The sequence below is a fragment of the Rhodnius prolixus genome, unplaced genomic scaffold (genome assembly GCF_049639745.1).
Source record: "Rhodnius prolixus isolate KJV_2025 unplaced genomic scaffold, Rpr scaffold_12, whole genome shotgun sequence".
NCBI lineage: Eukaryota > Metazoa > Arthropoda > Insecta > Hemiptera > Reduviidae > Rhodnius > Rhodnius prolixus.
In genome coordinates, this window is record NW_027411635.1 from 123,010 (window position 1) to 143,608 (window position 20,599).

Consider the following 20,599-nt stretch of genomic DNA (forward strand, 5'->3'; position numbering starts at 1 on the left):
CGAATACACAGATTGCCTCGAAAGGAATATTCTGAAGGTCGAGCCATCTTGGTACTGGCGAAGACAGAATAGACCAGACGAAAAACGAATGAAACGATTGGTCTACTTCAGCGGGGTATTAGTAACGGCATGGCAATGAGGACATACAAAGCAACTGGAGAAGCCCTCCTCATCCCAAGGAGAAATACCTTGGAGAGATAGGTTCTATAACTGGAAAACAGGAAGTGAACCGAAGATGAGAGGGTGGCGGATGGGTGCGTAGTAGTGAAGAAGTGAGGTAACGCTCATGGAGCAAAGGCACCCTGCTAGTAGAAATCATTTAACAAAAGGAAGGTAAAGGTAAAAATGATAAAAATGCCAATAAAATTACAAGACCTGAGAAGAAAGATATATATCAAAGCGAAAGCAGAACCGGAATGGCGATTCTGGGGAATCTATGTTCACGTCTGCAAGATGGAGACACTGGAAGAAGCATATAAGCTAACAAAGAAGAGTAAAGGGGCACCAGGAATAGATGGGATGACATTCGAATCGATAGAGGCAGATGGCTTAGAAAAGTATCTTCAACAAATAAGACACGAACTAATAACCAAGACCTATAGCCAAAATAGGAACCGGAGGAAGGAAATACCAAAATCTGGAGGAAAATTCAGAAAGTTGAACATACCCTGCATCCGGGATAGAATAGTGCAAATAGCACTGAAGCTAATACTTGAACCGATATTCGAATCAGACTTCCAAAAAGGATCATACGGGTATAGACCTAAGCGTAATGCGCATGAAGCAGTACAAGAAGTAACGGAAGCAGCAATCAAAGGCAATACAAAAGTAATTGACGTAGATCTGAAATCCTACTTCGACAATGTGCGACATCATATTCTGATGGAAAAGATTGCCAAAAGAATAAATGACAAAGAAATCATGCGCATGATTAAGCTAATCCTCAAAACAGGAGGAAAACGAGGAATAGCACAAGGATCACCACTTTCGCCACTACTAATACCAATTCCCATTACATGGGACAATAACTAAAAAAAGCCTCTACTTAAGCAAATAGAATAGCCAGGTAAAACGGCATTGTTATCTATTCGATCCCTGCATAACGGGAATTGGTATAAGCAATATATACCTAAATGAGGTAGATAAAATGTTGGAGAAAGCAAAAGAGGTGACCAAAGAGGGAAAGTACCAACGTATGGAATATGCCAGATGGGCAGACGATTTAGTGATACTGATTAGTGAACACCCGAAACGGGAATGGCTAGAAAGAGCAGTATACAGAAGGTTGGAAGAAGAATTAGCAAAACTAGAAGTGAGCGTAAATGAAGAAAAGACAAAAGTCATCAACCTAAAGAAAGGAGAGACATTTAGCTTCCTAGGGTTTGATTTTCAAGAGAATATCACAAGACAAGGAAAGTGGAATGTCAGGAAAACACCGCAGATGAAAGCACGAACAAACCTGCTACGCAAGTTGAAGGAAATATTTCGGCGCTATAAATCGCAACCGATAAAAAGAGTGATACATGACATCGATCCGATATTGAGAGGGTGGGTAAACTACTTTAGGATAGGGAACTCTGGTCGAAAGTTCAATTACGTAAAACATTGGGTGGAAAAGAAGGTAAGACGCAACTTAATGCGAGCCAGGAAAGCAAAGAAAGGGTTTGGGTGGAAAAAGTGGAGTAGCGAATGGATATACAAAACGCTGGGTCTATATTCAGACTACAGAATAAGGTATTACAAACCGAAAGCATCACCAGTACAATATGTTATAAACTTTGGTGAAGAATCTGCTAGGAAAGCGTAGTGCGGGAAAACCGCATGCTGCGTTTGACGAGGCGGGAGCTGGAAACGTTAATATGGGAATTTGGATTGAGGCCTATTGTGAAAACAATGGATCAGCCACCAAACCCTAAAGTAGGCGCGCCAGTTCTCGACCCTACGTGGGAAAATTCATTATCTGGAACGATTGAACAAAAAAGAAAAAGAAGATTTGAAGGTACACATGAAAACATTATATGGACTTACTATCTTACCAAAAACAAATTGCTGATCTTTTGGGTTCAAATTCTCTAGTCAACCCAAGCCAAGACCATATTAACGTCGCAAATTACTTATCTGATCTCAGATTGATCAAAACACAGACAAGATATTATGTTATTTGCTCGTGCGAAGAAGATCCCCTAGATTGGCTAAATGTAATACCAATTCCCATTACATGGGACAATAACTAAAAAAAGCCTCTACTTAAGCAAATAGAATAGCCAGGTAAAACGGCATTGTTATCTATTCGATCCCTGCATAACGGGAATTGGTATAACTAATCCAGATTGCAAAAACAAAATTTTTATTGCCCCTGATTTTGACGAAGCATGCGATGATCTCATTTGCGGAGATTGCTCTCGTTACATTCTCCCTAATACAGACCAAAAACAGAGATTTCATCTCTTCTCAATACAACTCAATATAGAAAAAGTTATAGATTGGTTTGAGAATCAATTGAATAATTCAGGCTTTGTCTGGCAAAAAGTAGGAAATGGAGTATATTACGTTATTAACCAAGGTAACTTGTGAGGGAATGTTCAAAAAAGTGTGTCAAACCGAGAAGTAAAAATATAATAGAAACAAAAAATGGAGGTTTGACATATGAGTCAAAAAATAGCAAACAGAACTACCGGATTGGTAGATTATAAAGAATTAGAAACAAATATCCTGTCATCTATACGAGAAGGCAGGCCATTGACTGGGAGAGGTGGAGCACTAACACCATTAATAAAAAAGCTGCTGGTGGCAAGCCTTGAAGGTGAAATAGAAAACCATTTGTCAGTTGAAAGCGAAGAGAATAACCGAAGGAACGGGAGAAATTCAAAGACTTTACGCACAAGTGCAGGTTCATTTGAACTATTGACGCCAAGAGATAGGGAGGGAAGTTTTGAACCACAGATAGTGAAAAAAAGGCAAACAAGCCTACATCCAGAACTTGAAGCAAAGGTCTTAAGTACATATGCCAGTGGCATGGGATATAGAGATATAGCGTTGCATGTAGAAGAGATGTATGACCACAAAATATCTGTAGCAGAGATATCAAGTATTACTGATAAATTATTGCCTGTAATCAATGAGTGGCGTAGTCGTCCACTGCAATCAGTGTATCCAATAGTGTTTATGGATGGCATGTTTTTTAAGGTTAAGGAGGACGGTCACTGTGTGAGTAAATGTATGTACAATATATTAGGAATAGACCAGAATGGCAGGAAAGAAGTTTTGGGCTTTTATTTGGCTGAAAGCGAAGGAGCTAACTTCTGGTTGGGAGTGCTAAATGACCTCAAAGAGAGAGGAGTAGAAGATATCCTGATTGCATGTGTAGATGGGCTAAAAAGCTTTCCTACAGCGATAAACAGCGTATTTCCTAAAGCAGAAGTACAACTATGTATTGTACATCAGATAAGAAATTCACTGAAATATGTATCGAGCAAAGATGTGAAAGTTTTCATGAATGATTTGAAAAAGATATACCGTGCTGCAAGTAGAGAAATTGCCGAAAATTATTTGCTTGAGCTAGAGGAAAAATGGGGAGAAAAATATCCTTTAGTTGTGAAATCTTGGCAGAATAATTGGGAAAATTTATCTGGTTATTTCAAGTACTCAGGTCCAGTTAGGAGGCTAATTTATACCACCAATCCTATCGAGGGGCTGCACAGACAAATTAGAAAATTTACTAAAACCAAAGGTTCATTTACCAGTACAAATGCCTTGTATAAACAGGTATATTGTGCTATAAAAAAGATAGAGCAAAAATGGGCTATGGCTTTGCCTAATTGGGCTCTAACTATATCTCAACTTGATATTTTTTTCCCTGGTAGGTTAAAAATTGAGTTGAATTAAAAATTCGGTTTGACACACTTTTTTGAACATTCCCGAAATTTTCGCATTGCACTTGCAACATGTTGTGCTTTTTCAGCAATAGGATGTCTTATTGCCGGAGTAGTAACTTTGGGGATGGTAGGGGCAGGATTGTTGGTTATGTCTGTAGTGTTTGCTATAGCAGCAGTAGTCACACGGCATTTAACCCCTCCTTCAAGTAAATTAACATCCACCGATTTGAGTCCTCTTATTGATGATAGTAAACAGCGGTAAAAATTAAATATATGTTACTCGTAGTGAACAGGCAAATTCAGTTCTTGCCTGTTGATGTGAAAATTGTTATAATCAGGTGATATTTAAAAGGTATTTAGTTGATGCGCATTCAATTGAATAGTTTTAGTTTTTATAGCCCTGTTAAGCTTCATTTTTACATCATACTCAGGCGAGGCGATTCCAGCGGGTAATGAACTAAAGGATATACAAGAAACGGTAAAGAATTTTATTTCTTCATTTTCAGTTAAGGATACCTTAGAAAATATGAGTCCTTCGACAATTATAGGATTATGTATAGCTGCAGTGATACTTGCAATATTGTTTAGGGGTCTAATCTTTTTCATGATAATGTTTGGTGTACTGGTCATGATGTTCGGTAGCACGGAAAAGGCAACTGACTACTTGAAAGAGAAGTTTAGTTTTGCAAAAGTAAAACCTGACAACGAAAAAGATAAAAATTAAGTATCACTGTCTTTATTGAACGCACATAATGTTGTATGCAGCCAAAAATACCAGCAATTAACATTAAGCTTGAAAAAAAGAATAATTTAGCATTACTAGAAAGCATTGATTTAGACTTTATCCCTTACGCTTGCCATTATGATGAAGAAACCATACTAACAAAACAGGGAGAATTATTAAAAATAATCAAATTAGAAGATTATTCCTCTGCTGATAACTACAGCGACCTTAGAACTGAAATTAGAAAAAGCATATCAAAAAATATCGATAGCTTATATTTCACCGTTTGGATTCATACTGCCCGAAAACGCAATAAACTGAGCTTAAAATGGAATAAAACTGGAGACTTTTCTGATAAGCTACATTCAACGTGGCTTAATAAACTTACAGGTAGTAAACTGCAGTATATAAACGAGTTATACGTTGTGGTATTATTTAGCGATTTTGGCGAGCATACTAATAATTCATTTCTTCTTTACGTTCTTTTATCATCCTGTAGACTTGCGGATCTGTCTCTACTCCAAGCTCGCTATTCATGAAGTTGAAAATTTTAAAAATCTTCGCCAGCAAACCATATATGCCACTTGTAAAATTATCTTCATTTTCCGCAGCATTCAGCTCGATATAGGATAGGATGTTATTGAATCCGTCAGAAGCTTCCTGCTCAAGCTTGAGTTTAAGTTTCTCGTGCTCGACCTCTACTTGTCTTAATTTATTAGTAATTGTCTGTCTAGCAAACTCGTCTACAGCTCCTTGGATTTCTTGCAACTTCTCCTGTAAGGCTAAGTCTGCTTCTTTGAGACGAGCTTTAAAGATTGAGCTATCGCTTAAATTGCCATTTTCTCCTGGAAAATTTTTCATTATTTTTACCTCTTGCATTTGTTGTATTAGTTCAATTTTACAGTATCAAATATTTAATAAGTCTTAATCGTAAAGTTATCAACAAACTTCTCTAAAACTTTATGTTATATATATTATATTATACATTGTACAACCTTTCAATAATATCTTCAATAATATCTCGCAATAATTTATTCCGAGATTTTCAACCTGTTTTAGCGCCTGTTTCCTTAAATTTATCCTTGTGAGCATTGATTTTTCCTCAGCTACTGCTTTTCCTTTTCCTGTGTTAAGTACTTGATATTGTATCTATTATAGCTTGCTATGGGACATTATGCAAACACATTTTTGCTTGCTGCGGAGCCTACCCGCAAAACTTTGCCCAGAGCGGCTTTGTGCCGACACCTTTAACGAAAAATTTACTAATTGACTCGTTATTTTGAAGCACTACTGCCATATTATTCTGAGTTACTGAAGTGTCTGGGTGGTTTGGACCTAAGATTACCTTGCCTTACAATCAAATAGTTCCTGATCAACTTATCTCATAAACCCTCCAAAGTTGTTACTAATACCAATTCCCATTACATGGGACAATAACTAAAAAAAGCCCCTACTTGAGCAAGTAGAATAGCTGGGTAAAGTGGTATTGTTATCTATTCGATCCCTGTGTAGCGGGAATTGGTATAAATTATGTAAATTTCAGTGCCTGTATTATAGATGTTTTTTGTATTTAATAACTTTTTTTGAAATTGTGAGTTTGAGTTGATGGTAATTTTTATGCCGTCACACTCTGAGTTAGCCAGTGACTACTCTATTTTTACCACTGTTTTTTGCTTTGTATAAATACCTGTCAGCGCGTACTATAAATTTTTTAATGTTATCAAGGTCAGATTTTTGCATTTCTGCAATTCCAATGCTCACAGTCACACTATGAGTTGTGTTCTCGCCTGAGAGCACAAAAGGTTCTGTAGCGATAATTTCACGTATCCTCTCTGCAACAGTGTATGCATCTGATATATTGGTATCTGGCATTACAACAACAAATTCCTCACCACCAAACCTAGCTAGCAAGTCCGTCACTCTGATATTTTCAGAGATTCTCTTCTGCATTTGCTTTAAAAGTTCGTCCCCAGCACTATGCCCGAAATTGTCATTTACTACCTTAAAATAGTCTATATCAAGTATCATAAGAGATAATCTTCTGTCCTTCTCTACAGAATCCTTAACAATGTTTTTCAAGTGCGCATCAAAATATCTTCGGTTGTAACAGTTAGTTAGCGGATCCTTTATAGACATTTCTGCATTATTGAACAAGTTCATTCTCAAGGCATCTTGATACCTCTTACGTTTCACTTGTAAATTAACTCACTCTCGTCCAGTGGTACTGTTAAGTAATCGTTAGCACCCACGTTAAGCGCTTTTACTAAATTGTTTTTATCATAATCTTCAGAGAGAATCAGAATTGGCGTGTAACGTGTTTCTACTTTACTGCGAAACTCAGAACATAAACGTAAGCCATTAGTTTGCGAAAATTGCATGTCGGAAATAATCAGGTCGTAGTTATCCTCAATAACAATTTTCGATGCCTCAGTTGGATCATTCAGCACTTTAACTGAACCAAAACGTTGACTCAGTACATTATATATGGGTCATTCCATGTCAAATCAACACGGGGTCTGAACCTCACCATCTCGGATTTTCTTGAAATTTGGCACATGTGTACTATTGGTATAGACTTGGAAAAATATGAAATTTTACTGTGATATGTCAACTGGTTTATGAGTTACAGGGCTGTAAAGTTGCCAAAAATGGGCTGAAAAACAGGGAACCCCGTGTTTTTGAATTACTGTAGAAGCTTTCTTAATTGAGCTACAGACTTGGGATTAGTGTCATTTTATAGCATATATAATGCCCTTTCCTGTGATATGCGACACCATATGGGTTAGGATAAATAAAATTTGTTAAATTTAAATTTTAAATTTAAATTTTAAATTTTTTAAAAAGTACATATTTTAAAATTTTAAAATTAATTCCATGAATAGCTAGTAGTGTTATGAATCACTGGCCAAAATATTAATTTGGGACGACAATGGCTTCATTGTTAAAAAAATTTTAAGACTAAAGCTCCAATCCGATTAATTCAACTCTGAATTCATGTTAATACAATAATGCTAATAATAATTCCACTAATAAGTCCAAAGTGAAACATACTGTTAAGTAATAGGATCTCTTTATTATTTTAAGCTTGAAAAGGCTTCATTTGTTCGACATGCATCACTTTCTAGTAGGACATATGTAAGTTCTTCCAGTCAGAGTCACAGGATCAATTTTTATCAAAACATCCACTACTGAGACCCAAAGAATATCGGCATTTCTTGGATGCGAGATGATTTAGAGGGTCCAGCTGGATGAAGAAAAGTTACTTTTACTTCATCAAGTTCTTCATTTTTCTCTAAAACATATCCATGCCAAGCCACCAGTTTCTTTATAGACTACACTGATATACAACCTGATATGGCGGCTAATTTTAGATTATCAGGGAATTTTGAAACTTCCATTTCGCAAGCTTCTGAGTTCATAGAAAAGTTTTTAACCAATATTTTGGATTTACTTCTGGGAATGAAAGCATGGTATTGCTGTGTTCCTTTAATAGCCAATGCTTGAGCAAACCGATTTTTTAAAAAACACTCAGATTCAACAGTCTTCCTGGGTTGAATATGCAAAGTCTATGTTGGTGATGTTTTCTACTGCCCACTCAAAAAGTTGTAGTGAAGTTTGGATTTGATTTCCATAGGGTCGTTGCAAACTGGCACGAGCTGCCAGTCTCTTTACCGAACCCCGTACGCAATCACAAGGCCCAAACCAACTTAAAGAGGCTGATATCTCAGCCAAAGAAGACTGTTCTTGAACAAAGATATTGAATTGAATTATTTTTGTATAATTTGATTAACTGCATAATTTCATTAAAATAATATATTATAATTAATATGAATAATTACTGTAATCATAATTATTAATTCTAAAAATGATTTCAAAATCAATATTTTAAATCTTAATAATTATGAATTATGATTCATTGATTCATTATTACTATTTTCAATTCATTTATTACTTTAATTTTATTAAAATATATTTTCCATGAAAAGGAGCTGTAGTCTTAAATTTTTTTAACAATGAAGCCATTGTCGTCCCAAATTAATATTTTGCCCAGTGATTCATAACACTACTAGCTATTCATGGAATTAATTTTAAAATTTTAAAATATGTACTTTTTAAAAAATTTAAAATTTAAATTTTAAATTTAAATTTAACAAACTTTATTTATCCTAACCCATATGATGTCGCATATCACAGGAAAGGGCATTATATCTGCTATAAAATGACACCAATCCCAAGTCTGTAGCTCAATTAGGAAAGCTTCTACAGTAATTCAAAAACACGGGGTTCCCTGTTTTTCAGCCCATTTTTGGCAACTTTACAGCCCTGTAACTCATAAACCAGTTGACTTATCACAGTAAAATTTCATATTTTTCCAAGTCTATACAAATAGTACACATGTGCCAAATTTCAAGAAAATCCGAGATGATGAGGTCAAAAATGGTCTTTTTTTGTGTTGATTTGACATGGAATGACCCATATCTGTTCCGCTTGAAAGACATCCTCATCCACAACAAGTATGTTAGCATCAAAAATCTGGTTGGAATAATCCATAATGCTGCTTCCTGCTACCCCACCAATCTCAGCGTTAGTTTCTCCTCTCAAACGCAATTCATCTATTACCATCTTCAAGCGCGTGAGGGACTTGATTCTCGCAGATAGAGCAGTTTCGTCTATTGGTTTAGTTAGAAAGTCATCTGCACCAGCATTAATGCCCTGCACTCTATCATGAGTGTCATGCAGCGCTGTCACCATAATTATTGGAATATGGGTTGTTAAGGGATCACTCTTTAGGCTCTTACAAACTTCAAAGCCATTTATTTTCGGCATCATGATATCGAGTAATATAATATCTGGCTGCTGCTTTGCTACTAAATCTATAGCTTCTTTGCCATCATGAGCTACGATAACTGTATAGTACTCTGCTTTTAGTCGAGGTTCTAAAAGCTTAACATTAGATAGTACATCATCTACTACCAGAATCTTCGCTGTCATTGCCTTTAGATGTATTATCTATATTGTAACTAGGATAAAACTTACCATCTTTACCAACTATATAATTTACCTTTTCGACACTATACTCTTTATACAAACCTTCAATTCCGGCATCTTTTAACAATTTCCTAGCTCTCGACTTTGCAATCATAAAATACCTAATAAGGTCAATAAACGCAGGCATCTTATTCTTATCAAGAACAACTATACTCACTAGTGCTATGACTAAAATTTCTGAAAGACCTATGTTGAACATTTTTCCTACGAGGCAAGTACTTTAATTCTTCTTATTATAAATATTAATTTACTTAAATCAAGCTTAGAAGCAACCATCTCATCTAAGAAACTGTTATAACGTTCTATGCAATCCGTATCGTTACAAGCCCAGGTTTGAACTTTATCTTCACGGTTGCTAGTGGATTTTATAACTTTGACAGCTAGCTTATAATGATAATTGCTTAAATCATCCAATAAATCATTAATTAAGCTGCGGTCCCAATAAGAAGAATGACTTTTCATCTTGATAGCAATTGTTCTAATCAGATCGAATCTCAGTAGCGACTTTAATTCAAAGTATATTTTACCAGTGTCAAGAATAGGTAAAGATGTCTGCTCAGAAATGGATATAACGTCCAATGCATAGGCCAAAATACACAGATCAGCAACCTTTTTTGCTAGATCTTTATTTATATTAAGTTCCACTAAAGAAGCAGACCCACGGTGATAGACCTTCAATAGATGTTCATCTAAAACATCAGTTAGATTCTGGCCTAAAGTCTCAATTGCATCCTGAAATTTTGTGACATCATCTAGCTCTATAAAGCCGAGTTTGCTGAGATTTTTTACTAACCAAAATGACACTCTACCAATAAACTTTTGCACATTCCTCACTATTTGCAAGTATGAGTTAACATCAATCTTGCCATCCAATTCATCAATTTTCTGCCACAGGTTATTTAAGCTATATAAACGGTTAACAACAATATACACATTAACTGCTTCATGCACTTTGATTCCAGTATTTTCAACTAGATTATTAATAAATATACATCCCATCCTATTTACTACATCGTTTGCAATGCAAGTGGAGATAATTTCTCTACGAAGTTGGTGTTTTAATATGTAATCCTTGAACTCTGTTACCATTTTTTGTGGAAAGTAGTTTAGCAAGTAATCACGACACAATGAATCTTTTTCAGGCAGGCTGGAAAGTATAATTTCATTTTCTATTGCTGTTCTAGCGTAAGACATCAGGACAGAAAGCTGGGGAGAACTAAAGCCCTCCGCTCCAGTTAACATTCTCGCTATTTCCTCATCAGCTGGAAGGAATTCCACACTTCGGTTCAGCAACCCAGATCTCTCCAAGCTGAGTAATAATCTGTGATGCTGCTCTAACCTTTCCTTAGCTTGCAAGCACTCAAGAAGTAATGTTTTTGTTTCAATCCTGTTATGATCTTCAAGTACCTTAGATGCAACTTCATCTACCATACTAGCTAGTATTTTGTTCCTTTTTTCTAAGGAAATGCCCCCTCCTTTCATGATCGAAACAAATGCAATTTTGATGTTAACTTCCAAATCAGAGCATATTACTCCTGCCGAATTATCAATAAAATCTGCATTGATATATCCACCCTTCTCTACATACTCTATTCTTCCAAGCTGCGTACAGCCGAGATTACCACCTTCTATGAACATAGAAGCTCTAATATCCTTACCATTCACTCTTAACTCATCATTTGCTTTGTCACCGACCATATCATGGCTTTCACTTCTCGCTTTAACAAACGTGCCAATTCCTCCATTCCATATAAAGTCCACTCTTGCTTCCAACAGATATCGGATCAAGTCATTTGGAGATAATATATCCTCTGTTATATCAAAGCATTTTTTTATTTCTTGAGAAATGTTTACTTGCTTGCTGCTGCGCTCAAATACCCCACCACCTTCAGAAATCAAATCTTTGCTATAATCCATCCAAGTTGAAAATGGCAATTCAAAGAGACGTTTACGTTCTGTGAAACTCTTTTCTGCATCAGGACTAGGGTCAACAAAAATATGCATATGGTTAAATGCGCCGATTAAACGCATATTTCTTGAAAGCAGCATGCCGTTCCCAAACAGATCGCCAGCCATATCTCCAATTCCAATGACAGTTACATCTTGATAAATATCCCTATTCATTCTCCAAAAATGCCTTTGTGCTGCAATCCATGCACCTCTTGCTGTAATACCCATCTTTTTGTGGTCGTAACCTGCCGATCCACCAGATGCAAATGCATCGCCAAGCCAAAAATTATACTCAGAGGCTATTTGGTTGGCGTAATCAGAAAATGAAGCAGTGCCTTTATCCGCTGCAACTACCAAGTACGGATCATCTTCATCATACCTGATCACATTTTCTGGTGGAATTATTTTACCATCAACTACATTATCAGTAATATCAAGCATTCTTCTGATAAAATTCTTATAGCACTCAACACTTTTCTCTCTTAAGATATTTTTATCTCTATAAACTTTCTTTATTATAAACCCACCCTTTACACCAACAGGGACTATAACCGCGTTTTTCGTCATCTGAGCTTTCATGAGCCCCAAAACTTCAGTACGAAAATCTTCCGTCCTATCCGACCATCTCAAACCACCACGCGCTAGTTTCCCTCCCCTTAAATGTATTCCCTCAAAAAGGTTCGAATACACGTACAATTCACGATATGGACGCGGGTCAGGTAAACCATTTATTTTACTTGAATCAAATTTTGTAGATAAATATGGTTTATCATCTTGATAATAACTGGTCCTTAAAATGGCCATTATCAAGTTAAATATCGAACGTATAACGTAATCATGTGAAACATTGCTGATCTCTTTTAGAAGCTCCTCAATTTTCTCTCTGAAGATGTCTGTAGTTTCTGTTCTATCAATATCTATACTAGGATCAAATCTTGCATGAAATAATTGTATCAAATATTTCACTATCTTTGGATACTCTGAAACTACTTTTTGAATGTATTCTGGGTTGTATTTAAATGACGTTTGCTTCAGATAAGCACTTAGCGCTCTAACCAGAAGCACTTCCTTCCACTCCAGCCCAGCAATAATGATCAAACTGTTGAAATAGTCATTTTTAATTTCCCCTTTAAACACTTTTGCAAGCGTTATCTCAAACTGTTCTTTTAGAGTAATGTTGTCTATTAGCTCATCGACCCTCGACAACACAAAATGGTGTATCCATATTCCACCGTTGATTTCTATGTAATAACCATTATGAGATAGGATCTTCGCGCCCAGATTCTTAGTAATTCTCAATATCTTTGATAATTCAAGGCCGCCATTGCTCGGAGTGTAAACCTTTAATTGGTAATTTAGATTGTCACGAGTAAGTCTTAAATCGACCTCACTTACTCTCTTTTTCCTTACTATCTCCAATTTCTTCATATCGTAATATGCGTCGTTAGGCTCGAAACTCTCTTGATAGCTTATCGGAAATGCTTTGCAATAACGGATAAATACATCCTCAACAGTACCGAAGGTATTATATAGATTATCTATAAAACGATCTTCCCACTTTTCTGTAATGTTTCTCAATTTGTTTTCGATACACAGAACTTCATCATCAAGAACACTAGCACCTTCAGCCTTTAGCACCACATGCAATTTCATCAAGTCATACTCGTTTATAATGTGGTGGTTATAAATATCTGCACCTTTTGCATTTATCTCATCCTTCAATATATCGCGTACCTTGAACATTAACCTGGCACTAGCATAACGCATCGGTATCAGCACTATGTAACTAACAAAGTCTCCTATTTTTCTTAAAAACAATTTGACTCTTGGTCTCATTGCAAGAGACATGATCGAAGTACAAATTTTAAACAACTCATCTTCATTGGACTGGAATAATTCATCACAAGAGAATGCTTGTAAGATAGAAACTAAAGCTTTATTGTTGTGGCCACCAGGTATGAAGCCTGCCCTTTTCTCTATTATCTTAATTTTACCCTTTATTACTGGAATAGTTCGAATATCTTGAACTTCAGCTATAGAAGTAAACAGTCCAAAAAAACGCCGTTCCTTTATCACGTTACTCTGATCATTAAATTCTCTCACCCCTATACAATTCATGTATGTACGCCGATGAACTATTGAAATCAAATCTGACCTTAATATGTATAAATGATCAATGTCTACACAGGGAACCAATACATTTTGATACTCTTCATTTGCTCTCATCAAACCAAGATTTTCCTTACCACTTGGAGCGAACTTCCCATCTTCATCAGGAACGCATTCTTGATAACCTAAAAATACAAAGTTGTTATTCTTCAACCAAGCTAGAAAATCTTTTTCCTGGATCCCAGTATCAAGTACTGGGGTGACAGAAAGACTTGCCTCATCAAGCTTCTTGAGCATCAATTGCCAATCTTTCACAACGCAACTAACCGCCTCCAGTGTTCTGTGTTGAGACTCTTTTAGTGTATCAACAAAACTGTCACTTATGCCTTTAATAACCACATATATCAACGACTCCTTGATACCATTATCATCTTCTAAATGGCAAATCTCATTAATAGGGCCACTTTTTCTTTGGATGTTAATTATGCTGTTGCTGTAGTAGCATATAGTTAAATCGTGCGATTTAATGTTGGCAATAATAGAGTCAACCAGAAAAGGCATGTCGTCATTTGCTACTTTAATTATAGTAAAATTGCCTTCTATCCCTGGTACATCATTTACATTGCTTACCATTAACTTACTTTCTTCTTTCTCTTTTTTAAGGATGAAGTTGTATGCGTCTTCTGCAATATACAGAAGAAATTTATCATTGATCTTTAGGTCGCTATTATAGACAAAATTATAAAAGTACTTAATAAACTCTTTGACTTTTTCCTTTTCTTCTTGATTTTCTTGATTAATCAACTTAAATAAAGACTCAGTGTCAACATTATGCTCTACACACATTTTTTGCAACCAAAATACATAGCGAATTTAAACCCTTTTAACTAAGATTTCATTACTAAAAGCACACATTATTAGCTCATCGCCTTTTTATTGCATTCACCAGCCCACCATAAGCGCACCTGAAAAGGAGTGTGAAGTTTCCCTGCAATAAAGGTGCTAAAGTGATACATAAGAACTACCTAGCTATAAGTCCAATTCCCCCTATGGTTGTTACCACATATGATGCAAACTTTTTTTGATCAGGCATGAACTTCCTACTTCAAATTATTATAATCCTTTATTATTGCATAATTCCGCAACCAATGTCAATTATATAACAGAGGTTTCCGATTGACTTTTAACGCACTTCAGTCTATATAATTTCAATATCTTAAGTTATCAGATATGCCAGACCTAAAAACAATGATGTTGAATTTTGGACCTCAGCACCCAGCTGCACATGGGGTGTTGCGTCTTGTATTGGAAATGGATGGTGAAGTAATCGAAAGAGCAGATCCCCATATTGGGCTTTTGCACCGTGGCACTGAAAAACTAATAGAGCACAAAACGTATCTCCAAGCTTTGCCGTATTTTGATCGTCTTGACTACGTATCACCAATGTCGCAAGAGCACGCATATTCACTATGTGTAGAGAAATTGTTGCAATGTGAAGTGCCAGTCAGAGCAAAGTACTTGCGTGTTTTGTTTTGTGAGCTGACCAGAATACTAAATCATTTACTCAATATCTCTTCTCAAGCACTGGATGTTGGAGCAATGACTCCTCTTTTATGGCTCTTTGAAGAAAGAGAAAAAATATTGGCATTCTACGAAAGGGCTTCGGGTGCAAGGTTTCACGCAGCTTACATTAGGCCAGGTGGAGTGGCAGCAGATATTCCAGAAGGCTTGATTGAGGATATTGCAAAGTTCATAGAACAATTTCCGCAGTATATAGATGATGTTGATGAGCTTTTGACAGAAAATAGGATATGGAAACAACGTACTGTAGGAATCAGTGAAATTTCGATTAAACAGGCGCTTGACTGGGGTTTTAGCGGACCAATGCTGCGAGCTGCTGGGCTTGCTTGGGATTTGCGGAAAAGCCAACCATATGAGATATACGACCAACTGGATTTTGATATACCAATTGGCCAAAATGGTGACTGTTATGACCGTTATTTAGTCAGGATGGCGGAGATTAGACAATCTATTAGTTTGGTAAAGCAGTGCATAGAAAAAATGCCCGAAGGACCAGTAAAAACTGAAGATAGAAAGATTTCTCCACCGCCAAGAGCAGAGATGAAAACGTCCATGGAGGCTCTCATTCACCATTTTAAGCTTTATTCAGAAGGGTATCGCGTGCCAAAAGGTGAAGCTTATGCAGCCGTTGAGGCACCAAAAGGTGAGTTTGGGGTATATATAGTTTCAGATGGTACTAATATGCCCTATAGGTGCAGAATAAGAGCACCTGGCTTTGCGCATTTGCAAGCTTTGGACTTCATGTCAAAAGGGCACATGCTTGCTGACATTGCAGCAATTATTGGTTCGCTCGATATAGTTTTTGGTGAGATTGATAGGTAAGCTATAGCTTGTTTGGCAGCAACCGGAGGTTAATAGATCCATTGCATAACAAATCGGCTTTTGGCATATGTGAAAAAACTACTTGACAACCTTCGCCGTTACCCTTACAATAGCATTAAGGGTATTTCTGACTCAAAAGTTGTTTTTGAACTGCAGGCTCAATGACAAAATTCAGTAAAAAACTTAAAGTATTTATTGGCCGATTACATAAAATTATAGCGGCTGCATGTCTTTTAAATTTTTTCACATTCAGCCAAATCGCGCTTAAACTAAGCGTCAGTACATTATTATAGCGCCAATTTACATTATTATAGGGTCAAAACTCGCCACTCGGGATTTCTTTGCCTTTTTTTATTTGGTAAACTTCTTAAATATTTATTACTAAAGTAGTATCCTATAGCTAACCAAAGTAAGATTTCCCCGAGCGCTGAAAGACAAAATCAACAGCCGGATTAATATTGGGCCAAAAGCTTGGCAGCACTTTTCTTATGGCATGCTTAATGGCAAACCAGAACTTCTCAATCGGATTTAAATCCAGTGAGTATGGCGGCAAGAACAAAATTTAACATTTTCTATCAAATTTCTCGTTCTTGCAGATTTATGAAAGCTTGCATTATCGAGAACAATAGTCTGCCCAGGTTTTAATATAGGAACAAGTATATTTTCTACATAAGCATCAAAAATCTCGCTGTTGCAGTAGCCCTCAATTACTCAGGGTGCTTTAACTTTTCTCTCATTTAGGGCTATGCTTACCCTCTTTCTTTTAAACCCTGGTTTATCGGTAAATAACCTCTTGTCTTTTTGAGACCACCCATATTCATAAAATCTGTTGTCTTCTACTCCAGACTCATCTATGAATATCAAGTTTTCTTTTTCTATTCCTTCTATTTTTTTTATGAACTCCTTGCGTTTCTCTTCATTCCTTTCCTGATAAAGAAAAGTTTTTTTTATATGTATAGTTTACTTTTTTAAGATAATTGTAGACTGTGTCTTTGCACATGTTGTCAAATTTTTCAATTATTTTCTCAACCGTAATATCAAGGTTGTCAAGTAGTTTTTTTGTTTCTATATGTCTAGCTCTGGCAAAAATTGGTCTGTTATGCGAAGAGTCTATTTTGTAATTGTAATTTTATGATGATTTTAATACTTATACCAATTCCCGCTACACAGGGATCGAATAGATAACAATACCACTTTACCCAGCTATTCTACTTGCTCAAGTAGGGGCTTTTTTTAGTTATTGTCCCATGTAATGGGAATTGGTATTAATACAAATATTCCAAAAGTTATATAAGAATTAATTAATATATAATGTATCTCAGATATAATGTTGTACAAAGGTATGCATATTCAATAAAATATCCACATGAAAAGCTTGCTTATAGAGAGGAATAGGACGGTAATATTGTTGCTTATAGCGATTTTTATTTTTGGTTTATACGCCTATATAAAAATGCCAAGGGAAAGCAACCCAGATATACAAATTCCTGTAATCAGCGTGTTTGTTAGACTTCCTGAAATTTCTGTTGAAGATAGTGAGAAGTTATTAGCTATTCCGATAGAAAATGAACTGAGGTCCATAGAAGGAGTTAAGGAGCTAAAGGCCCTAGCAACTGATGGTGGCGCTCATGTAATACTTTTTTTTTTTTTTTTTTTTTTTTTTTGGCATTAGCTGTTAAGCCATAGCCATTTATTATTCCTACACGACCAAAAGTTGCCACCCCTGGCCGGTATTGGTCCCCCCTCGCACTCAATCGTACCAATTATGCAGACGACTAAGGATTCTAATTCTAAATCTACACTATTACTATACAGCCACTGCAATAAATACTTTCATTCAAATAAATACAGTCATACCGGTAATAAATAATATATGTACATGCAAATTATATAATACACTCATACAAAACCGTATATGCTTTATAACACTCACACACACATACATACGCACACATAAGAATACTTTATAAGGGTGGAGTACTCGATATTCCTCCAACCCATTAGACTTAAACCTACAAGGAAACTGTGACTAGATATAAACGGACATCAACAATAAATTAATCATTCTTATATTTATAAACACCTAAAAAAGTTATTAGTTCTTGCAGAACTACTAAATTATCTGAAAATATAATACTTTCATAATTGAAAGGACACTCTAAATATTTTAATATTTTATTGAAAAAGATATTTCTATCACGTGAATACTTATTACATGTCATGGTAATGTGCCTAAAATCTTCATTCTGTTGACATTGTTCACATAGAGGGGAAGGACACAGCCCCAATCTATTCATGTAGGCCTTACAGACTGCATGATTGGCTCTTAGACGACTTACCATCGTGACCACCTTTTTATCCACACTTAAACCCTTAAACCACACTGTTTTCTTAAGATATGGGCGCATAGATTTATAAAAATTGCCTTTAATACCGCTACTATACTTCTCTTGCCATTTTTGTACTACCAACTTCCCTAAAATTCTTTTTAAATCTTCTATTGGCAAGGAAATGTAGTCTATTCTCTCACCGTTAACTGTTGCATCTTTTGCAATTGAGTCCACAATTTCATTGTTCTTCAAACCACAGTGTCCCTTTACCCAACCAAAATTTACTATAATCCCATTTTCCTGTAACAAACTCACCGCGTCTAAAATGTCATTAATTATAAAATTATTTTCAAAATAGTTTCTCACGTTAGTTATTTTTATAAGGGCACTTTGGCTATCACTGATTATAGCAAAGCAGTGTTTCTCCTTCAAGCTTATAATATGTTTAAGGGCTAAAAGAATCGCAGTCAATTCAGCAGTATAGACCGATGCATATCCATGCAGGTTGGCCATTTGAAACAAATTTTTCTGTGGATCATAAAAGGCACATCCCACTTTCCCATTCAGTTTAGACCCATCTGTGAAAATGGCATAAACACCGGGCCATAAATTTTCAAGAGTTTCTTGAAATACTATTTCTATAATGTTAGATGGATATTTGGCGAAGTCCCCTATTAACTTTAAATCAATATCTAACACTGCCAGTTTATAGCTCATTATGGAGGGCGGCTCTCTTTCATTTAATTTAACTAAATGTTTTAGTTGGGAAATTTCTATAAAACTATCACAGAAGACAGGTGAAATCTTATTTCTCCAATAATTATTGGTTAGGACTTTAGAATTCAACTGACAAATTTTATTATAAATTTTATAATCAAAAACTGAAGTTTTTAACAAATATCTATGAGATAATAACTGGAATCTGTATTCTAAAGGAAGTTCACACGCTTCTGCATACATAATATCTATTGGAGTGCTGCGCAGAAAACCTAAGCATACTCTTAAACATTTATTTTGGATTATTTGTAATGGCCTAAAAATTGTTTTCTTCGCCATGCCATAGAATGTAGATCCAAAATCCATTACCGATCTTATAGTGGCTCTATAGTAGAGTAACGAGATCTCAGGGTCAGCCCCCCATTTATGGTGAGAGACTGCTCTTAAAATGTTAAAATATTTTTCTGTTTTCTTTTCAACCAATTTAATATGTTCTTTCCAACTTAATGTCTTATCAAGGATGACGCCAAGAAATTTAGCGGAATTTTTGCATGGGTAAGCACGTCCTGCCAATGTCATTGAATCCGAAACAGGCAACCTTCTTTTCTTTGTAAAGGGGCAAATGACCGACTTTTGTTCTGAGATTTCTATACCATTTTCGAATATCCATGATTCAAGTTTCACTAAGGCAGTTTCCAACAAATCTTTACATTCTTGAAAGGAGGGTTTTATAACATAGATACAAACATCATCTGCATATTGCAGTATTTTAATTTCATTAGAAAAAAGGGTTTCTAAATCCGCACTATAAAGGGAATAAAGAATTGGGGAGAGAATTCCGCCTTGCGGGAGACCTAGATTTGTAGATCTGGGGCCTACTAATGAATTGTTTATTCTTAAATATATATTTCTATTAGAAATTAATTTAATAATATTGAAAATAAATTTTCCTGGCAATCCCGCTATTTTCATTTTTTCTGTTAAGATTGGCAATTGAACAGAATCATATGCTGAGGTAAAATCCAAAAAAAGGGCTAAAAGTATCTTATTTGAAGTATAGGCTTGTAAAATGTCTGTTATTAACTGAATTTGACAATCATTTACTGACTTCCGCTCTCTAAACCCATACTGTGTTTTAGGAAGTTTGTCGTTAATTTCCAACCACCATACAATTCTATTTTTTACCAATCTTTCTAATGTTTTTAATAAACATGAAGCTAAAGAGATTGGCCTGTAAGATGAACAATTCTCTTTTGGTTTGTTAGATTTTAAAATCGGGCAAACAACATAATTTTTCCATTGTGAAGGGAATTCCCCCTTCATCCACATTTCATTATAAATACTTAATAAAGTTAATTTACAGGGAAGAGGAAGATTATAAATAAGACTATATTGAATCTGGTCAATACCAGGCGCACTATTATTTTGTGATTTCATAACTG

The 20,599-nt window shown here is 35.7% G+C and overlaps 2 protein-coding genes across 2 annotated transcripts; one reads left to right on the plus strand and one right to left on the minus strand.

The window, feature by feature from the left end:
- The first annotated feature begins 345 nt into the window (after positions 1-345).
- Positions 346-1,032, plus strand: LOC141461939 (protein YkfC-like). The gene has a single exon (XM_074143420.1). It carries the CDS (start codon positions 346-348, stop codon positions 1,030-1,032), a length of 687 nt encoding a protein of 228 aa, XP_073999521.1.
- An 8,820-nt stretch (positions 1,033-9,852) lies between these two features.
- Positions 9,853-14,553, minus strand: LOC141461940 (NAD-specific glutamate dehydrogenase-like). Its single transcript, XM_074143422.1, has one exon. The coding sequence runs from the start codon at positions 14,551-14,553 to the stop codon at positions 9,853-9,855; it is 4,701 nt and encodes a 1,566-aa protein (XP_073999523.1).
- Between the last annotated feature and the right edge of the window lie 6,046 nt (positions 14,554-20,599).